Source organism: Pteropus medius, unplaced genomic scaffold (genome assembly GCF_902729225.1).
Source record: "Pteropus medius unplaced genomic scaffold, Ma_sr-lr_union100, whole genome shotgun sequence".
Classification (NCBI taxonomy): Eukaryota; Metazoa; Chordata; class Mammalia; order Chiroptera; family Pteropodidae; genus Pteropus; species Pteropus medius.
In genome coordinates this window covers 7,303,752-7,324,511 of record NW_024347791.1, presented here as the reverse complement: position 1 = coordinate 7,324,511, position 20,760 = coordinate 7,303,752, and the positions used below count along the sequence as shown (strand labels likewise).

Sequence of the window (20,760 nt, the reverse complement as noted above, 5' to 3'; positions counted from 1 at the left end):
AACTGTCCTTATCTCTTCGGGCTAGTATACGCTCAAATGGATTCTTTCATATAAAGGGCTTAGAAGAGACACTGGCAGTAGTAAGAGTGGATACATGTTAACTCTTTTATCATGGTTTTTATTCCAACTTGCTCCAAGATGCCCCAGCCCAGCAAGAATGCAGTAGGCTCCAGAAAGCATAGGTCTTTGGGGACCAAAGCAGCAGTTTTAGGTATCGACCCCTCCCCTTTCTGTGTTCAGACTGCGGTCCACACTGGCTTGGGGACAGGGATATTCTTTGCCATCACCCTGGTCATTGGTGCCATCGCTTTGGCTGCATATTCTTACTTCCGACTCCACCGGAGAACGACTGGCTTCCAGCGTTTTGAGGTAAGAGCAAGAAAAATGGGAACATGCGACGGGGGTCCTCTTTGCAATCCAGCCGTCGGCGCTGGGCAACTTCAGCGGACGGCAGCTTCCAAGAACTCACCCAGCCGTGGGGCCCTTGGCACACTCATCCTGCCTCCTGGGTGGGGTCTCTGCCCCACGAACAGCAGTGGTGGCTGCTCCAAGCCCCTCTCTTCCTGGCCGAGAAGGTGATGGGCCACCAATAGCACAGACCCTCTGTGCCAGGAATCTGGCTTGGTAGCAGATTAGCCAGGGCCCAGGAGGCACACACCTTGGAGGATTCACGAGACAGGTGCCCACCATGATTGGCTTGGGCTTCAGGACTGATTCTGAGGTGGGGGACAGGGTGGGGGACCTGCACAGTAAGGTCTCACGCTGCAGCCAGCGAAACGTAATGCCTCTTTGTTTTTGAATTTGAAACATTTCGCCCTGTTGGAACTGTTGAGCCTCTATCTGGACTGTAGAGTGACCCCTGGGGACCTGGCCCTCCCTCTCCTCTCACTGCCTCCTCCAGACACGCCTGGTAAAGACCGCAGCGTCCCCAGGCAGCCCCTCACATCCTTCTAGCAGATAACCTGCCTATCGATGCGCTTCAGAGGCGAATCTCAAAAATATCATTTTTGGCACAAGTGTGCACGCTGTTGAATCCCTTTTAAATTAAGTTCAAGGGCAGGCAAAACCGCTCCCAGGTGATAGAATTCAGAACAGCAGTTACCCCTGGTGGGATTGGGTGCTGGGGGTCCAGTGGCTTGAGAGCACTGCCTGGGGGCATGGAAATGCCCTATATGCTGATTTGGGCGATGGTCACACCTGGGTTGGAATATTAAGAGGTCATTGAGCCGAACACTTAAGATGGGTGCATGTTACTACATGTGAATCAGATCTCAAAGTACTATTAAGTTCCAGAGGTGGAGGTGGGGTCTGGGCTTGCTTTCCCTGTGGACTTGGAGGAGCTGCCCCTGCCTTGGGGACATCCTGGCTCTCAGCCTCGGTGCTTGTCTTTCTGAGCAGTCAGAAGAGGATATTGACGTCACAGCTCTTGGCAAGCGGCAGCCTGAGAACGTCTCAAACCCTATGTACGAAAGCGCCACCTCGGCTCCCCCAGAACCTTCCTACGACCCCTTCACGGTGAGTTTGCCTTTTTACCTAGGGACAGGGCCAGTTGGGGTGCAAGGAATGATGTCTTGTAGCAAATCTCTGTGGACAGCGTCACACCAAGAAAAGCTCACTTCTAGAACATGTCTCAGGGCAATGAGCCTAAAGGCAGTCATGGTATTGCAGAGTGAAGCCACGTCTCGTGCAGTGCTCCTGGGTTCTTTTGTGGGGGTGGCTGAAGCCTCCAACAATTAGAGATAGGGGCGAACTAGGGATTGCCCCACCCAACCTCATGATCAAGTGACATGTCACAAGAAGAAATGGGCTAAATTCCGCCACAAACATTTATGAGGTAGCCGTGGCAAAGTGAGACATAAAGCCTTAAAAAGAGTGTGTTTCCTTCAGTTACACTTAAAGTTATATTTACATTGCTGGCAAAGATGGTTCTGCCTGTCGTCAGCTGCTGCTTGCTTTCGGAGCTCCGTTCCTTTGATGAGGTCTTTTATATCTAGAAGTGCATGCTCTGCTCTCATATCCCAGGAAAGGACCATTAGTTAGTGATCCCTTGAGCACACTTGGGGCCCCCACTGACTTCAACCCAAGGGGAAGCCTGCAGCAAGGTAACCCAGTCACACTGAATGTGGAAAGTACACCCTGCCTGAAGTTTATTACCTGGGCTGGACTGAGAAGCTGGGATAAAACTTAATTCTTCCTTTTATACAAAGATAAGAAAAACTGACAGCCAGTAGGATGCAGGCCCTTTTGTACCTCATCAGCCTGAGCTGATGGCCTTACTCAGGTCCAGGGAAATACAGTACTTGAATCTAGGCTTATTTGGTTCTAGAACCCTCCTGCAGTTATAGCCAAAGCCAGAGAGCTGCTGTAATCGTTACGTGCGTGGACATGTGCTGTCTCTCCCCCGCAAGACTAGATCCTGGTTGAATATTTGTAAGTTGGCACTGAAACGTTACAAAAATATTTTATTGCACCATTTTCAGCTTGCGTTGTGCTATAGATGTTTTTTTTTTTCTGCAGTGAACCAAATGTAAATACCATGTGGTCCTTAGTGCCTGTGGCAGCAGATATCCTACAGCTGCAACGGATTGAAAAATAACCAGATCATAGATCCTCTTGTTTTTGAATCGAAACGATGTAAAAATTTCTAGTACAGATTGCAAAGTTAAGTTCACCCGGGCTGCTATTTTATTTCTGCAAGCATTATGTTGAAATCATGTTTAAAAATGGGAGAAAGTTATCCATTCTGCTCAATGTGTTCCGTGCCTTCTCAGCTCTCTTCCAAGGGCCCACCAGCACCATGCATAAGACTCACGTGAGGCGGGCAAGAGAGCATCTTGGATGCAGGATTCAGCTAAACCTTCCAATCAGACAGACCAGGTGGAAAAAATGCTCCAGTAACAAACCCCTGCGCCAAGGGTGCCATTCCCCAAAGTGACGTGCTAGATTCTCATGTCTTTTATATTTAAGGACGGGAGATGCCTGTAGACTCTGGTGCCAATCCAGACATCTTGAATACATCCATTATGCTAATTGACACAGCTTTGGTGCTGATCAGAGCTAGACAGCAGAAAGCTCGGGGTGGCTGCCTCTGGAATCCGGCTTCTGATTGACTCGAAAGCTCAAGGGCCACCCCTGGTTTATGATGAATTATCAGCCTGAAAGAATTTTTTAGTAATCATATGAATAGCCACCTTTGTGAGGTGTTTGTACCTTCCTTAATATCTAATTTAATCTTCGCACCTCCCTGTAAGGTAAATATTAGTATGACCCTCTAGAGATGAGGAAACTTCAGCAGAGTTGAAATGATTTGTCCAGGGCACACAAGCTTCAAACAGCAACGAGAGCCCCCAGCAGTGGCCTTAACCATCGTACCATCTTCCCTCCCAACCCGACGCATGGAGGAATGCTCCTGCCACACCCGTCCCCGGGGCATTGTGGAAGAATTGTATTTTAGGCTGTAGGAGAGGGAAGTTTTTCCTCAACCATCTTAGGGTCCCTGGCTGGGTCTGAAAAGTAAACTGACACATTCACAGCAGAAAAGCACGCGAATATTATTGAACGTTTACATGGACGTAGGAGCCTTCACAAGAGAATGACGCCCCGAAGAAGGGACCAGAGCAGGAAGCTTTTATACTTTTAGACAAAGCAGCAATATATCTGTGAAGATTTGACCAGACAACGAGGTTTGGGCTAGGGGTTAAGTTAGTTTAACAAGGTTGGTTTGTACAGATTTCCTGACCCCAAATTCTTCATCTCTGGTGATGTGTCTTCTTCCTCCTGGTACCAGAAAGGGACTTTCCACATGGGAGTTTTATGACCTATTTCAGGGAAGAAAGAAGATCGGGGGAGGAAGTCAGAGGGACTTTCCTGCTTCTGCCGTTTTAGCTTTCTTTTTTAAACTCTTCAGCTTAAGATATTTAATATGCCAAGGTTCTACATTTTGGGGTAGTGTGTCCTGAACCCCATCGAGGCCTTGGACCGGTGGCTAAAACAAATGCTCGACCTGGAAAGGGTCAACAAGTGGAAGGTCCTGTGTCCTCCCTGCATTTCACAGACGACTCTTTTCCAGGTCTCTGAAGAGCAGCAGCTGGAGAGTGGTGACCCTCTGGGGGTGCAGTGAGGGCAACAGACCTGCAATGGCCAGTCATCACCCACAGCCACCTGGGCCAGCCGAGCCCTCAGAAAGGCTGTCAACTGTGAATCCTTAGCGCCAGTGCCTTTTGGGAACCTAAGGTCTTTTAACATTTGGAAGTATGAAGCATCTGAGCTGTACCCCATCTCTCTGGTTAATCTGGAGGACTCATTTCTGTGACTGAGGGACCGTGTCAAATGCACCCACCCACTCAGGGGACTTCTCCTTCCTCTGACTGTTTGCTGTCCTTCCTATGTACCTTTAGATGGCACTTACTGCATTCTACCCAACTCGATAGTAACTGTGACCTTGTCTTATTTTCCTATTAGATCACAAGCTCCCCGAGGCAGGGACTCACCTCATTCGTCTTGTGTCTCAGCACTTAGCACCATGTCTGACACATGAAATGTACTCAATAAATGTTTAAGGAACAGAAAGTCAGTGGAATAAATCTACTGTTCTGGGAAACAAAAATACCATGCGTCACAGGAGGGGTTAAACTTTGAAGATAAAATCCACTTTTTAGAACTAATAATTAGAGCCTTTTCAATTAACTGTCTGCCTTATGAATTATTTAATTCCGTTCTGTTTGCCTGGTTGTGTGTATTTTAATAAGATATGATAACAATGAGATACCACTTCCCACCCACTATGACGGCTGTAGTCGAAAAGACAGATAACAAGTGTTGGCTAAGATGTGGAGAAACGGGGACTCTCATACTGCTGGTGGGACTGTAAAATGGTGCGACCCCTGTGGACACCCGTTTGGCAGTTCCTCGAAAAGTTGACCATATGATCTAGAGACTTCACTCTAATGTATATACCCAAGAAAGATGAAAATATAGCCATACAAAAACGTACAGATGCATGTTCGGAGTATTATTCATTATAGCCCAAAATGAAAGTAACTCACATGCCCATCAGTTTATGACTAGATGACCAAGTTGTGGTATATCCATACAATGAAATGTCATTCCACCCTAAAGGGGAACTAAGTACCGGTACATGCAATGGCATGGATGAACCTTGAAAACATGCCCAGTGAAAGGAGCCAGCCACAAAAGACCACGTACTTATGATTCCACTTACATGAAATGTCCAGAACAGGCCAATTCCTAGAGATAGAAAGAGGATTAGTGGTTGCCAGGAGTACGGAAGAGGGGAATGGGATTAACCGCTAAAGAGGTGTGGCGTTTCTTCTTCTGGTGATAAAAATGTTCTGCGATCTTACAGTGGTGACGTGCAGGACACTCCATGCAAGACAGACTGTTCACGACACCATTGAAGTCCCTGCCCTCAAAATGCCAGAAATGCCCTCCAACCCACCCATCACATTTCCAGATTGTCCCTAGCGGGGTAGCCCTGGCCAAGTGTGAGAACCTCTGCTGGGACACAGAAGTGAAAAGCCAGGATGGGCCGACCTCACACCCCTCCTGGTTCCCCTCACCTCACAGCCCACACAACTTTGTTCCACGTCATCCGGGTTTTTGCTGAGCCAAGTCCAAAGTTCTAGAAGCCCCAGAGTGTCTTAAAAACTTTTCACAACTCCAGGAAAGGGGCAAAGTCCCGATTTCGGGCAAAGGCACAACTTACCCTTCCTCTAGGACAACATGCCATGATGGGAGCAGTGCCACGTTTCCAAGAAACCGCTCCCCAGAAAGGACGTGGGACAGATTTGCCACTGGGTCCACCAACACCACCATCGCAGGTACCAGAAGGCAAGTGACTGGAAGGAGAAACAGCAGGCTACCCACGAAAAAAGCAAACGAGCTTACGGTCCTGGCATGATGAGAGGTCAGGATATTAAAGTGTTTAAATTCACACACACACACACACACACACACTTTTTTAAAAAAAGCTCTTTGAAATATAAATTTATTCAAAATCTAGTAGTGATTTGGCTTCCTAACACTCCTAATTCAGTAATATTCAGTATTTTCTTAAAACACTGCTTCCAATTTCCAGCTTTCCTGGTCATTTGATGGCAAACGTGTGGATCACCACTTTCTTGTTCTCAAGGGGGGGACTGTCCACAGCACAGAAGTTCCAGGTGTGCTACCTGCTGCCCACCCACAGCTAAGCTCGCACCACCTTTCCATCGGTGGCTTAATTACACAGTCTTCGAGCTCTGAAAGCGAGCAAGTGTGCTCTGCTGGGCGTGATGGAATACGAGTGGTGAGAAATGAATCCTAAATCTGTCACCCCTTCTCTCAGGGACATTTCTTTTTGGGGTATCTTAGAATTTGATATGGTTTTGCCACTAACTTAAGTACACAATAACGGAGGACTCAGAATAAACTGGATGATACAATTCACTTTTATTTGTCAATTAAGTTCAATATCATATAACATAAAATCAACATTTAGAATAAATAGCAAATTCATATTCAGCGTAAATAGCGCATCTACCTAGTTTGTATTTACCGCACCTGATATCGCACAGGCAACACTGTCATTCGAGATAATCAGGAAACAGTTCTCTAAGAATGCGAGACTACAATGCTGGAGAAAAAGTGCTGTCGTGGGGTGGGGTGGGGGGTCCCCGAAAGCAGGCGCTGGGATGGACATGCACGTGCAGGAAGTTTACAAGGTGTGTTCTTGGGATCCACACCCGGGAAGGGAGCTGCTGGGGAGGGTGCGGGGGGAAGGGGTGTGACCTTGTCTGAGGTAGGGCTTTCTTCGCAAAGCTGACAGAACACCTAGAACTTGGGAGAGTGACTCTTTCTGTTATGAAAGGTTATCTGGGCAGCCAAGCACAATCACCAACGAGTATGATGAGAGGTATATGCAGCTAGTGCCCGAGCCCTCAGCTCAATGACACACGACAATTATGCCCTGTGTGGGAAACAGTATTTTACCACTGGCTATGTAAGTAAATATGCTCAGAGACTAGCTCTGGGCTAGTCAGGGGAATATGGTGCACTCACTAGAGAACGTCTTCCTTCTGTCTGCCCCCACTATGGGGCTGTTCATCTGCATGCATGAAGGTAACTTTGCCATTGGCACCAACACAATCCGTTAGAGCAGGGGTTGCAAACTATGGCCCGAGGGCCAAATCCAGCCTGCGGCCTGGTTTTACAAATCAAGTTGGAATGGAACAGAGCCCACCCACTCCTCGGTAGAGGCGACAGAAAATGGCCTGCCAAGCTGAAAATATTTACTGTCTTCCCCCTTACAGGAAAAGCTTGCTGACCCCGCATTAAGGAAACATCACTCTCTTTCCTTTCCTTAACCCACTAGGCTGTTAAAGGGTAGCTGAGCTTGGAGCCAAGCTCCCAAACACCAAGGCAAATAAAAGAGCAGGGGAGGGAGGGAAACTGGTACAAAAAGGAATTGAAAGTCAGAAGGCAACACACAGGCTCCCCGGGAGTCGAATAGAGCAATCAAGGAACCCTGCCTCCGGCCAAATTTGGTCTCTGAGCCTCCGAGACAAGGGCTCCCAAGTGGGCCTTTGGCAGCAAATGAGCATCTGGCATAGTGGAATTCAATTCCAATGCTGAGCACACTGCACTCTCTACTGCTTCAAAGGCCTTTTGGGAGGAAGAGAGAGGAAAGGCCATTTAGTTCACCCAAAGCTAAATTAGCTAGAAGGAAAGATGACTTTTCATTTCTCCCTTGCAATAATTAAGAGGGCCAATGCATTCACAGCAACTGGTAATTCAGTCTGAGAAGCACCCGAATCAGTAACAGGTGGTTTATGTTACGTGGCATTAACGGCGACAGCGGAAAACAAAGCTGAGCTGAAGAGTATTAAAAAAAAAAAAATCAGGGCTATGTTAGGAGGCAAGTGGGAGCTCTCAGCCAAACTAAAATATTTTAAAAGCCAGGTTTCATCTATAAAAGCAACTCTAAAAGAATCAATTGTGCAAAGTCCTTTCCAAGGCTACCCGCCGTGGGTGCCGTGGGGCCTTGTGTTCGGCTGACGTGGACTGCCCTTGGACTATGAATTTTTGTTCACATAATTCTTAGAAAATCAGTCTAACCAATGCCAAAAGTGGAAAACATTTTTAAGTGCGCACACTACTTTTATGCTGTTTACTTCCCAAGTTGCGACTCTAAAGGGTGGAAAACAGATCCATTCCCCTTGTGCCAATGTGCTTTCACCAGCGTGTGCACCACAGAACCACCTGGAAAGCACCCAATGCCCGGCGCAGTCATGATAACGACAAGTTGAAATCCATCCTGACCGAGCACAGACGAGAATGCCGCTGTCCCTCGCCTGGCGGTGGCTGTCCTGGCCCATGCCGCTGGCCCGGGCATCTGCCACAGGGCAGGTCTCAACACGGCCGTGTTCAGTGGCCCAGAGACTAAAATCGTAATTGGTAATAAACTGTAAAATTCATTATTCACACCCAGAAAACATATTTCTCCCCTGAGGCTTGGGTCACCTAATCTAGACCTCCATGAGAGCAGGCTTGAAAAACAGTTCTACTTCATTCTTCAGTAAACAAAACACCCTGAAACTGGCACCTAGGAGACATCTAATGAATATGAGATTAGATAAAAACTAAGAACATTTAAAAAAATAATAATACCTACTTCATCGCTCAGCTTCTCCAAAGCGGAAACTATGAGCCAAAAGCACCAGCGTGACCTCTGAGGACCAACACCGAGCAATTCTGGACACCCACCAGACCCCCATAAACTCTGACGCTTACACTACCCGGGCACTGACAAACAGTAAACAAAGACCCATCCCATTCCGAAAAAGGAACGGACTATTGTGTTTACAATAAACTTTAGAAGGAAAAAAAGGGGTCTAATAGGGTCTATTGGGTCTAAAAGGGTCTCTCTCCTTCACTATTATAAATAACAAGAAAATATCACAAGTAAAACCCCATTATAACAAGCAGCACTACAAAACATGCTATTTAATTTATGTTTAAATGCAAAAATCATTTAATTTCTGCATTCTGGCAGGCAGCCTATGGAATGCCAATCTAGCATCTTGCCAATATTACAATAAAAATGCCAAATTACCAAGTACTCCCCACAAGCCCCCTTCCTGTAACTGCCATTCATCAGGTTTGAGAATGTATGTCATTTGTACTGTCCTCAGAAAGAAATGAGAAATACTGAGTTAGCTAAGTCATTTCTAACTCTTTTTCTCTTAGTTTCAATGCCTTTTATCCTCTCCCACCTTAAACACAGACATCTAAAGAAAACCACCCAGACTCCCAAAACAGCCACATGAACAAGGCAGGAGAGAAATCTAAGGAGAAGAGAGGGCTGAATTCAAGCGTGCTCCTCGGCTGACGATCCACGAGCGAGGCAGGCCTACGCAGGATGCCCTCCAGAAAAGAACAGTCTCTGGTAATACGTATGTTTTAACAAGATACCAAAACAACCCAGTGAGGGTCATGGTGTGGCACTTCATTGCAAGGACCATTTTTATTTCCTGTTCCGTTTTCTGTCCTCCAATAAGCATATCACACCAACACTGTGGTGGCACTTTCATGTGTAAGAAACGCCTGGGGACCCACCACAATGTGTTGGCTCTTCTGACCTGCTTGGTGCTCACAGCCTTATTCTACAAAGTCTGTTCTGCCAGCTGAAAATTGAACGAGAAGCTCTTCTCTGGGGAAAAGTGTGAACGCACCCATCACTTGTGGCACCGTTTGTCCTTCCCCAGCATGGGGTAGGACATAGGAAGCAGATACTGATGACCATCAAGGGCCAAGGACTTGCACCTTCTCCTGTTCTTTCTCACATAAGACTTTCCAGAGAGGCTGTTTTCTTTCAAGTGATGCACCAGGATGCCAAAGCCCTGGTACCGGATGTCTGGGGAATGGGCTGCTGTTGGGGACCATCCCCGCTACTTACTGTCGTCTTATGCCACTGTACAGCTCACTCAACCATCAGCTTTCCGCGAGCAGTTTATCGCTGCACGTCACTGTGCCCCTCTGTTCCCCATGCACTGCCCGTGACTGTTCAATACATGTTCCAAGGGAGACTCAAGGACAGTTTCAAAACTTCCCTGAAAGACTGACATTAGTTCCAGTACCCCCACAAACAGGAAAGCTGGTCACAGAGTGTCCATGTGGAGCTTGCCTTCGGCCCGACATGTGCAGGAAGGCGGGACTGGTGGGCCGCTAGCTTCTGTCTTAACGACCTCGGAAGTACTCTCCATAAGGTACAAAATAAATAGCAGAAGGCCTACTTGTGTCTTTTCCGAAAGCAACACTCATATCCACACGAAGTCAGCCCCGTCATGTCTGCCCAATCCGGGGCCGTGGCTGTTTCTGGCTTTTTCCACAGGTGGGCACCAGGCTACTTGGCCTGGGCCTCCTGCAGGAGGGGGAGTCTGAAGCTGGGGGGCCCGTCAGACCATGCGGGAAGTTCGTGCTGCAGTGGAGTCCTCCTGGGGTAGAACGTGTGGTTGACATCGTAGTTCAGGAGGCAGCTCAGAGATGCCATGTAGATGTCGGCAAACCGTGACAGGCGTCTCAGGAAGTAGGTTGGGTTCTGGTCTGTGCGGAACAAGCTTCCAAACTGGGCGTTGAAGAAACTTTTGGTCATTTCCCTGAAGAAGAAAAGAGGGGTGCAACTGAAAATGATTCAAAAACAGTCTTTTTTTTTCAGTTACTAAAATCAAAATCACTTTTCTTTTTTCACAAGACTCATTTTATAGGAGAGAAAATTAGCTAGGAGAGCAGCTTCAACTTCCACTCAGGAAAACAGCCTGGCTGTCCATCACCCAGATGACTCTGATCACATTTCCCGTTGAGGCCAGCTGGACAGAACGCTGTTAAGGCCCAGTTTCAGTGTGTATGTCCGTCTAAATCTGCGTGCTACATTTTCCAAACAAAAACAGAGGAGGCCAGAGCTGCTTCTGAAGGTACATGGAGAGACACAAAACGTTCTGAGTCTCGAAACTTCCCTCATCTACAATATGGGACCGAGACCCCCTTTTAATAAGGTTATAGTAAAAACTGTATAAGGTTAGAGAAATAAAAGCATATTATAAACTCTGACATATTTTGATATTCAAGAAACTAAGGATTCTTTTATAGTGATGTAAATAAATCTCCACTATCCATTTCTTGGTTTCAAACACCTCATTGCCCCCTCAAAACCTAGGTTATAATTTGCAAGGCTGTTCACCCAACCCCAGAATCTAAGCCACTGCAGGTGTGCGTACTGATGGCTAGGACACCTTCACACAGAATATTCCAGCAAAACGGCTAAATACCACCTGACTGTTAATAAATCAGTTACAAACATAACAAGAAAAACATTCATTTACGCAACTGTGTAATAAAAGCCACTATTTGGTAGTGACTGTTGTCATAGGGTGACAGGAGATGTAAAAACCAAAAAGTAGAATATTAAAAAACTCAATTAGGTTTGTGGGTGGAATGACACAAACGGTGTTTAAATTTTTACTGAAAAAAAATCTCTTTGAGATATGAAGTCGTTAGAAACTCGAATTCAAAACCCAAATCTCTGATGGGTCAAACAGGTCTGGCCTTCGGGGGAGAGGAATTTGGAGTCAAATCACAGCATATGCCTATCACACTCTCACCCAACATGTCTACAGCAATGTGAGAGTGACAAGTTAGAACCAGGCCACCGACAGCCGACGCCCTGAGAGGGAGGAGGAAGGATGGAGTCAATACATCCGATGAGCTCTGCCCCTCTCTGTGCTTCCCCCGGCAGTCAGGGTGTCTGCTGCTCGGAGGCCAGAACCCAGGCAGTGACTGCTACTTCCCAACCTTAGAGACAGCTGTGCTTGGGGCAGGGGGAAGCCAGGGACGAGAGCAGAAATGACCATGTAAACAGTGTCCAGGTGGCAGCTCTCAGGGAAGCACGGCTGTCCACAAGGCCTCTTCTGAACAACCATTCCCTTAAGATGTGAACACCCATTCCCTTAAGATGCACCCCGCCACGCTGTTCTGATGCCGGCGGGCTTTCTTCACCAATAAACAGGACAGTACCGAGTGCAGGCACGTTGCTGAAACAGCCGTGGCTACGAATAAGCACCAGGGTTGTAGGAGCTCCAAGAACTCATTGTGGCTCAGAGCCCACCTCCAATACTGTCCCAGGAGCCGCGCTGTGCGGCAGGCATTACCAGCGAGTAGGCCGCCAGCTGCCCAAATGGGAAAGTCGAGCAGGCCGGGAGAAGGGATGGGAGGGAAAGGCTCATTCGAATCAGGCAGGACCTGGCAGGGAATGTGGAAGAGGAGTTGTGTGTGTGTTTATGTGAGAGAAGGGCATATTTGTTTGATTTTCTTAAAAAGAAGCAAATGGCAAGGGTAGGAGATGTGAGGGAGGTTACTGCTGACTCAAGGAAATGTCACACATCACTTAACAGCAGATGGGTGGTTCTGGACACTGGGGCTGGCACATTTATACCTGGAGCTAAAAAAGAATGTTTGAAAGCATGCCTCGGGCCAGCCCCGGGGCGGGTGTGTGGGCCGAGCATGCGCAAACAGGGGGGTGGACCCCCCACATTCAAAGGGGCCACTCTTACCGCATCTCCTTCCTCTCCTTCTTCCACTCCTGCAAGACCAGCTGGGACTCCACATCTCTGTGAACCTGCAGGGCACAAGCCAATTACTGAGACCGATTTGGTGGTGCATAAACTCATCAGGCCATGAGAATTTGTTAATGGGCAGCTTTTACTGGAGAAATTTTATTCGAGTTTAAGAGAGAAGACACTTGCGTGAAATAATACATTTTTCAGACTTCCCAGTCCCCATCCTCTCTCTTCACCAAAAATAGTTTTAAATCTCCAATAACAGAAATAGGGTTTAACAAATTAAATGGAATATTATGAAGATATTAAACAAGGCACGTATTAAACTAGAGCTATTAAAGTATTATTAAAGGCTGTGTATAAACATAATGCATATGTATGCACAAAAAATATATGTATAATATACCTGTAATATATATATATTACATAAATAAATATATATGTAATATATATTACCTGTTACACGTATTACGTGTATATATGTACATATGCCAACATAAAAATGGCAGTTAAGTAGAAATAGGTGTAACAAACAGTACATCCACTAACTGGAAGCATGTAAAAATATCTGCATATATCTGGGATATAACATGGAAATTTTTCTTTAATTTGTACAAGAGTAGTAGAATTACAATTTGTTTTAATTTTTTTTTTCTTAATGTTATCTTTTAAAGTGTTTAAGAGAAAAAAAAATAATTGCTTTTGTAAAAAGCAAGAAGGTTGAGCACTTGAACAAGATGGAAAAGCAGAGAATTTTCTGATGGAGCTGAAATATGGCAAAAGGCAAAAGGAAAATGACAACTGCCCACAACCCAAGGACGGACTCTCAGAAGTCTGTCCGCAAGGCTCCCGTGGCTAAACAAACACTCGGCTAGAGTGAGAGGCACACGTGATCACAGGGGACAGGTGGCTCCCTGCAATTCACGGTCACGGGGCAGACTTAGGAGGAAAAGACCAAATAAGCGAACCATCTGCTTTTGACGTGGGTGCCAAGGACCTTCTGTTTATCACGTCCCCCCGGCTCAACAGCCTGACTAACAGGCAGCTTGCTAAGGGCCTCTGCCACCCAGACAAAACCCTGGGCTTGCAATCTGGGTTTCCTGCCCGACCCCACTGCCCACACCACCAGGAAGCAGCTGCACGGAATGACCACTGGCTGTGCTACTGGAGCCTGGAGCACTGGGCCGGCCCTTCTGGGGGTTGATGGTTCTATGAGCAGTTTTAATCAGCTTTCACATTTTAGTCAACAAATTACTTGCTACACAATTTAGGCTCTACAAAGTATGTGACTAGATCAAAAATCTATAGGATGTCACAAGGAATTTATTTATATGTACACATATGTACACATATACAAACGTACGCTCATCTACATACACATATACACATACACACATACACATGCATGTGTATATACACACACATGTATATACATACACACACTTATATATGCATATTCAGCACCTACTGTGTGCTGAGCACTGTGCTAGATGCTAAAGATACGAGAAAGAAAGATGGAGGCCCTTGTGGGGGGCAGACCCCAACCATGACAAAACAGTGTGATACCACACAGAATAGGGTGTTAGTCTGTGGGAGGGAATTCCCCCCCACCTCTGCCCAAATACCCTTTTTAGTCCATGAACTAGACACCTGTGTCCAGTACAAAGAAGCTTCTAGTCCCTTACTCTGCCCCCTACTTGCAGGAGAGGAGAATTCTCTGACTGGTGACCAGAATAAGGATTACTCTTCCTTTAGGAAACTAGCTGCTACCGGCCATATGAACATTCCTCTCTACTCCTGCCCCTCAGGTGGGCCCCCCACCCTAGGGCTGGCCTCACAGACACAAAGAATCAACTTGGGTGTCCAAGTTCAAGGCATGTTCTCCAGCCCAGCTTTTCCAGAATGGAAGGCAGCCAAGGATGATGGATCATCCCCAGCAGAGCCCAAGATCACTGACAGGACATGCTAGGGCAGAAGGGCCCAGGAATCTCAGGCCAGGGGAGCATTCCCAGAGAAGGGGCATCTGAGCGCTGTGGGCATGGGCCTTAACCCAGCCTCCCCACAGCACCCTAACCAAGGCCCACTCAGTACCTGCCATCCCGGAACCCTTCTCCGTCATCGACCATCCCTCCCATATGATCCACCTCCTCACCTGGATCCCTCCCATCAGCACTTAAACATATGCCAGAGTCTCTCCCATTAAAAATAATACTTTTCCTTGAGCCGCCCCCTTTCTCCAGCTCTGTTCCCCCTACCAGGCCAAACTTCAGAAAATAATTTTCTCAGGGATCTGAAATCTACTTTAAAATATTTCAAAGACTGTGATAGTTATAATTAATCTTTAAGTCAAACCATGTACTCCGACGTTGGTAGTTAGCATTGGAAAAGTCCAACCAGAAGCCCACGCCAGAAGCTGACCCGGCAGACACCCCAGCCACCTTCAGCCCCATGCTCCGCTCTTCACAAGACAAAAACGTAGACTGGCCTCAGTACCACACCTGCCCTCGCTCCTCCCCTGTCAGCAGGATACTGCGATCCGGTCAGCTGCCCAACAGCCTACACCGGAGGAGGTCGAATCCAGCCTACCACCCATTTTTCTATAGGCTTACGAGCTTAAGAATGGGTGTTCCTTTTTAAATGGTTGAAAAAAAATCAAAAGAAGAATAATTTTATGACACATGGAGATATGAATTCGTATTTTAGTGTCATGAGGAACACAGCTACAGGCAGCCGTTTACGTGTCGTCTAAGGCTGCTTTGTGCCACAAGCACAGAGCTGAGCTGGGACGGAGACTGCATGGTCTGCACAGCCTAATACTTTCCATCCGGCCCAGAAGTTTGCCGGTCCCAGAGCTAAAGGAGACCTTGGGTGGCTACCCGGGGAGACCCCACCACCATGAGCCCCATCTTTACCAGCGCTACCGCCACTAACCACACTGTTTGGGGTACTGTTTGGGGCACGCTTTGAGGCTAGTTCACAAAATTACCTTTATTCTTTAGAGCTACTTTCTTAAAACCAAAAATTATATCCTTGTATTTAATTCATCAGACTTGGCTCTAAGTGACACCTCTCTGGCTCGAAAAAAAATCAAACTCAACCTGAAAGGACAAATTTTCTCCTCAGAAAACAGTTCAAATAATGTGCTACGTGCTATGAAAATAATCCCAAGGGGAGTTCTAGAAACATCTGACACAGGATCACTGGAATAATCTATAGCTTTTAAGTAAAAAGGGAACAGGGAGGACAGTGAGAAATGACATTCATTTGTGTATTTTTTTTTAATAATCAGCCATACACCTTCATATCCCAGCGAACCCAACCAGACAACCAGACAGAATGCTGTAAAGAGTGTTAGAACCCGAGGCGATACAGCAGTGAAAACTCTAGGGTCCCAGCATCACCCTTAACTTGAGCGAGTTATTTTCTCCTCTGTGCCTCAGGTTCATCTGTAAAATGGGGATGATGGTGGCACCGACTTCAGAGAGTAGTGAGAATGAAATGAACAGAAAGCCTTTAGTGTCCGGACCATCCTAAGCTCTCATTCCTAAAGAGCTTGATACTACTGTTCGCGAACTTCGTGATTCTGGAAAAGTTACTTATCTCTGCCTCAGGTTCCTCTTCCGTAAAACGAGGGTGGCAACGTAAATGTTAACTTCCACTTCTTCCTTTCCTAACCTTACGCCATGAATAATCAACTGCATAAATCACAGAAATATTCTCAGCACTTCCAGTCTCTAAACCCACACTCCTTAATCACCTAACTTTTTGTACAGGTCAAAGAAAACAAAGAAACTGTCCTCGAAGCTAAATGGTGGCACCACCTCTGCGTGAAAGTTTGGAGGCTGTGTGTGTGTGTGTGTGTGTGTGTGTGTGTGTGTGTGTAGTGTGACCAGCTGCCAGCATCGCAAGGGAGGGGTCCCTGGCCACCCCTGAGGCCTCGATCGCACACAACAGGAAAGCTCAGTGCAGAGCTCAAAGGCATGGACCTGGGCATCGGTTCAAGGTCTTCTTTTGTCATCTTATGACCTGAGACACGTCACCTAACCTCTCAACACCCAGTTTCCTTATCTAAAGTGAAAAAATGGCACCTGCCCACACAGGACAGCTGGGACTATTAAATGAGTGATGCGTGCAGGACAAGCTCTAGGCACAACGCATGCCACGTGAAGGGTCACGACCGTTAACTGTACGACCTGTGCACAGACTCGAGGCTGCATGGACTCGAAATCGATGCCTTTTATTTTAGAAAATCATCTCACGCACAAACATGGCAAAGAGACATGACAAGTCCCCATCAGAGACGAGCAAGAACCAATGTAGCTGGAGCACACGGAAGCAAGACCGGGGGCGACGTACAAGGCCCCATGCTCGAGCATGTGTGTGCCCTGGAGTGACGGCCTGGCCTGCCGGCCCCTCGCAGCTCTGCCTGAGCTCACTGCCAGCCGCCTCCACACGGGTTGCCAAATGGGCCAGGCAAGACTGTTCCCTGGCCATTTCCAAAGCAGGCTGTGGCCAGAGGCTACAGGTGTGTTAGCCAAGAGAGCAGGCGCCCATGCCCCTCATCCTGAAAGAGGCAGCCTTCACACTGAGATGGCTGCAGGCCCGGCCAGCTGGACCAAGTGAGAAAGCAAGGTGCCTCACGAGACTGGGAAGGGGGTCACAGCTGCCACAGGGGGCCAGCTTCACGGGCCGGAAAATCACCCCTAAGAATAACAATCATCACTAACTGTCCAAAAGTGGCTGTGGAACTTGCGGAAAGAAAAAACTGCCACTGCACCCGAGTGGGCCGACAAATTGTAGGCATTATCTTCAAAATCAAATGGAGGCTGCACACAGGACCTTGACTCTTGCTTTGAGACTCTGCAACAAGCCGTGGTGCCTAGCCCAAAGTGTTCGTTCCACAAGACCCTTCATTTAATAGATGATGAAACCGAGGCCCAGAATGGAGACCACTGCAGGCTCAGGGAAGAGGCAGGACTGGACCCAAACACTGGCAGAGGTTCTCGAATCCCACTGCCCCACAGGACACCTCTCAAAGCGGCTTCGGTGGGGAAGTGAGGACACTGGACTTCGACTGACCGAGGGACGTAAACGAACACCTGAGACCACACAGGCCCCACAAAGCTCTTTCTCCAAACGGCTTTGGGAGCATTTTTAAAGATCTCTTCAGAGAAACCGACAAAACTCTCTTAGGGGCAAAATAATCCCAGCAGTTATTCTTCAGGATGAATTATGCCTCACACTTTATAAGCACGATTAAACGGAAAAGACCTAAAGTAAATGACTAGTGGACTAATTCTACCGCTTAATTAAAAAGTAGGAGAGAAAAAATTCCCAAACCTGCATTTGCTCCAGTAACCCAGTCAGGGTCTGCAGCCAGGCCATGGTCTGAACGTACTGCTCCGTGTTCATGATTCTGAGCTCGGACCTTAACTCCGGGATGATTGCACCGGTTCGCCAGCCGTGCTTCAGGGTCAAATCCTGATCGCAAAGATCCCAGAAAGTCAACGTTAATCTCCACAGAATTTAAAGCGTTTGTTACCTTTCCCAGACACAACAGGCATTTGTTGAATTATTTTTTTAATGGTACTGGTTAGTTATTAACCAAGCTGACTTCAATGAATTACATTTCAATTAAAACCAAAGTTTTGACCATTTCAGTTTTGACCATTTCGCCCCCGCCCCAGAACGTTTCTGTTCCGGAAATAACTGCTGTCGAGTCACAGACACACAGGGTCTGGAATCATCAACCATGGCCTGTAAGACAACAATGAGGTCAAGGGCAGAAAGAGGCTCAACGCGATGCCACTGAAGGTCTACATTCAAGTTCATCCACAGATGGCTGGGGAACGCCCACTGTGCATCAGGCCTTGTGGGCTGTGGGGAACCAGGGACTCTCAGACGTGGACTGATCTTGCAGCATGAACAGACACGACCGCATTTTTCATTCTAAATATTGTAACCCCAGGATTTGCCAATGGATCAGACGATCTGATGCTAATTATGTCCTGGAAAATTTAAGATGTACACTCACCATCTAAAGGGTCATTCATGTTCTCATTTGGCAAATATTTATCAAGTGCTACTATTTGCTGGGCCCTGTTCTAGATACTGAGGCTAAAACAATGAACAAAAACTGACAAATGTCTGCCTCTCATGGGAAATACAGACAACAAATAAGTAAATACACAATGTGAAATGGTCTTAATAAATTTAAAAAGATGGAAATCATACAAAGTATCTTTTCTGCTCATAAGACATGAAACTAGAAATCATAAGAAAAAACTGAAAAATTCACAAATATGTGAAAATTAAACAAATTTGGTCTTAAACACAAGAGAAATTCCTTAATAAGTGGAACTAACGCGTCTGTCCCACGACAAAGAAATAGGAAAAAGGCTCCTCACCGCCAGGTCACTGTATATGTGGTCACCAAAATACAACACTTTGGATCCTCTCCATCCTGTAAGCTTCAAAAATTCATATAAATTGCCCTGCAATAAGGGAAAAACATAGTATACTGTATGACAGAGAGAGACCTGTGTATAACCCACAGCCCAAAATATCTACTTTTTTAAAACTTCAAAAGAATTTTTTGCTTTTGTAATTTATTTTAAATGTCAAAACATAACTTTAAAAGCAACTTAGTATGAAATCTTTCAGGCCTTTCTCCTAAGTCAAATCTATTTTTCAAAAGGGATTCATATTGTATAGAATTTTCTGTAATGACCTTTTTACACTTAACATGCTGTGACCATCTTTCCAAGTCAAATATTAACCTGCCATGTAATTTCAGTTCCTAAGGAATACCATAATTCATTTTACCAATTCCCTGATGTTGAACATTTATTTTGTTATCATTTACTCTGTTATCTATTTTATAAGTAACTTCATGATAAACATTCTTATACAAGTGTTTTAGCTACATCTTAATCATTTTCTTAGGCTAACTTTCTAGAAGTGGAATGATTGTATCTAAGCTAATTTTTCAAGGCCTAGAAAATACACTTAATGCCAAATCTAGCAGGTTGTTATAATACCCACCGGGAATGTATCAGTATGTAAAAAAAAAAAAAAAAAAAGAAAAAAACAACTAACTTCAGTAACACAATAATAGTCAGCAATTCCTTTATTCAAACATTTCCAAGACTTATATGATACTAAGATATATTAAAGCTGTACATAAAACACAGTTTGCCAGGAAGTAATTACTAATTTGGGCAAGTAATATGCCATGTGATTAAATCCTTCTTAAAGGGAAATTTCCAAGCTTTGCTATTGGCATCTTAAATGTTGTATCCTATTGAAAGTAACGCTTTAAATTTTGTTTTAAAAAATCATTCAATTCTGAGTATATTGAAAATATACTGACTTAAATTTTGCCAACAAGTTATAAACAGTCAATTCGAGTAGAGCACTCAGAACTGCACCTGGCACCCACAGTAAGCCTCCAAGAACGTTAGCTGTTATTATTACCGAGCACATGAAGCAAAGTAACAAAAAAATAAAATAAACTGGTCATGAGATACCTGCTTGTAAATCTGGCCTTTCTGCAACTTGTGAATTTTATCCCAGAGTAAGACACCTTTTTCATTCACCTTTCGGAAAGGTCTGAGAACAGAAACGGGAAACATTACAACACAGGGTAGTCGTGCAGGCTGCCTGCTGTGCGAAACGCCACACGTGGCTCACTGGGAACGGAAAGGAGCTCCATGAACCTGAGAAAGCCCACCCTACCCCACCCCACCCCATCCTGGGGCCAGTGCAGTGCCTCCCAGACAGCAGACCCCGCACCTGAGGACATGAAGTGGAAAGGGAATTCCAGGGTCGAACACATTCGCAAAACACGACACACTACCTACGTCCCTCTTAAAAGTTACCGATGGCTGTGAAAAGCCCTCCCTGTAAAGAAACTGTCTTTAACCCAGATTTCCCAAATTTATTTCACTGTACAGGAAACATTTTCTGCAAAAACTGTTTCACACACACAAAAAAAAGCGTAAAAGCATATGGAAATACTGCCTTAGTAGTATAACTTACCCAGCTTTGCACCTGAAATTCAGCCACTCTAGATATAAAATCAATCAGAGGACCAGGTGTACCATTTTATGATGGAAAGTGGGAAATAAGAATAAAGCCTCATTCCTCA

General features: G+C 46.0%; 2 protein-coding genes across 2 annotated transcripts in view; one reads left to right on the top strand and one right to left on the bottom strand.

Moving 5' to 3' along the window:
* Positions 1-5,005, top strand: part of STAB2 (stabilin 2) — a 136,989-nt gene extending 131,984 nt beyond the window's left edge. Inside the window, exons 67-69 of the mRNA XM_039877947.1 lie at positions 241-369; positions 1,399-1,515; positions 4,070-5,005. Of these exons, the coding sequence (XP_039733881.1) occupies positions 241-369; positions 1,399-1,515; positions 4,070-4,120 (297 nt within the window). The 3' untranslated portion in view covers positions 4,121-5,005. The remainder of the gene's footprint in view (positions 1-240; positions 370-1,398; positions 1,516-4,069) is intronic.
* Positions 5,006-6,426: 1,421 nt separating this feature from the next.
* Positions 6,427-20,760, bottom strand: part of NT5DC3 (5'-nucleotidase domain containing 3) — a 50,909-nt gene continuing 36,575 nt past the window's right edge. The window contains exons 10-14 of the mRNA XM_039877946.1: positions 20,141-20,222; positions 19,019-19,105; positions 17,952-18,092; positions 12,606-12,670; positions 6,427-10,655 (exon numbers count right to left, since the gene is read on the bottom strand). Coding sequence (XP_039733880.1) covers positions 10,403-10,655; positions 12,606-12,670; positions 17,952-18,092; positions 19,019-19,105; positions 20,141-20,222 — 628 coding nt within the window. The 3' untranslated portion in view covers positions 6,427-10,402. The remainder of the gene's footprint in view (positions 10,656-12,605; positions 12,671-17,951; positions 18,093-19,018; positions 19,106-20,140; positions 20,223-20,760) is intronic.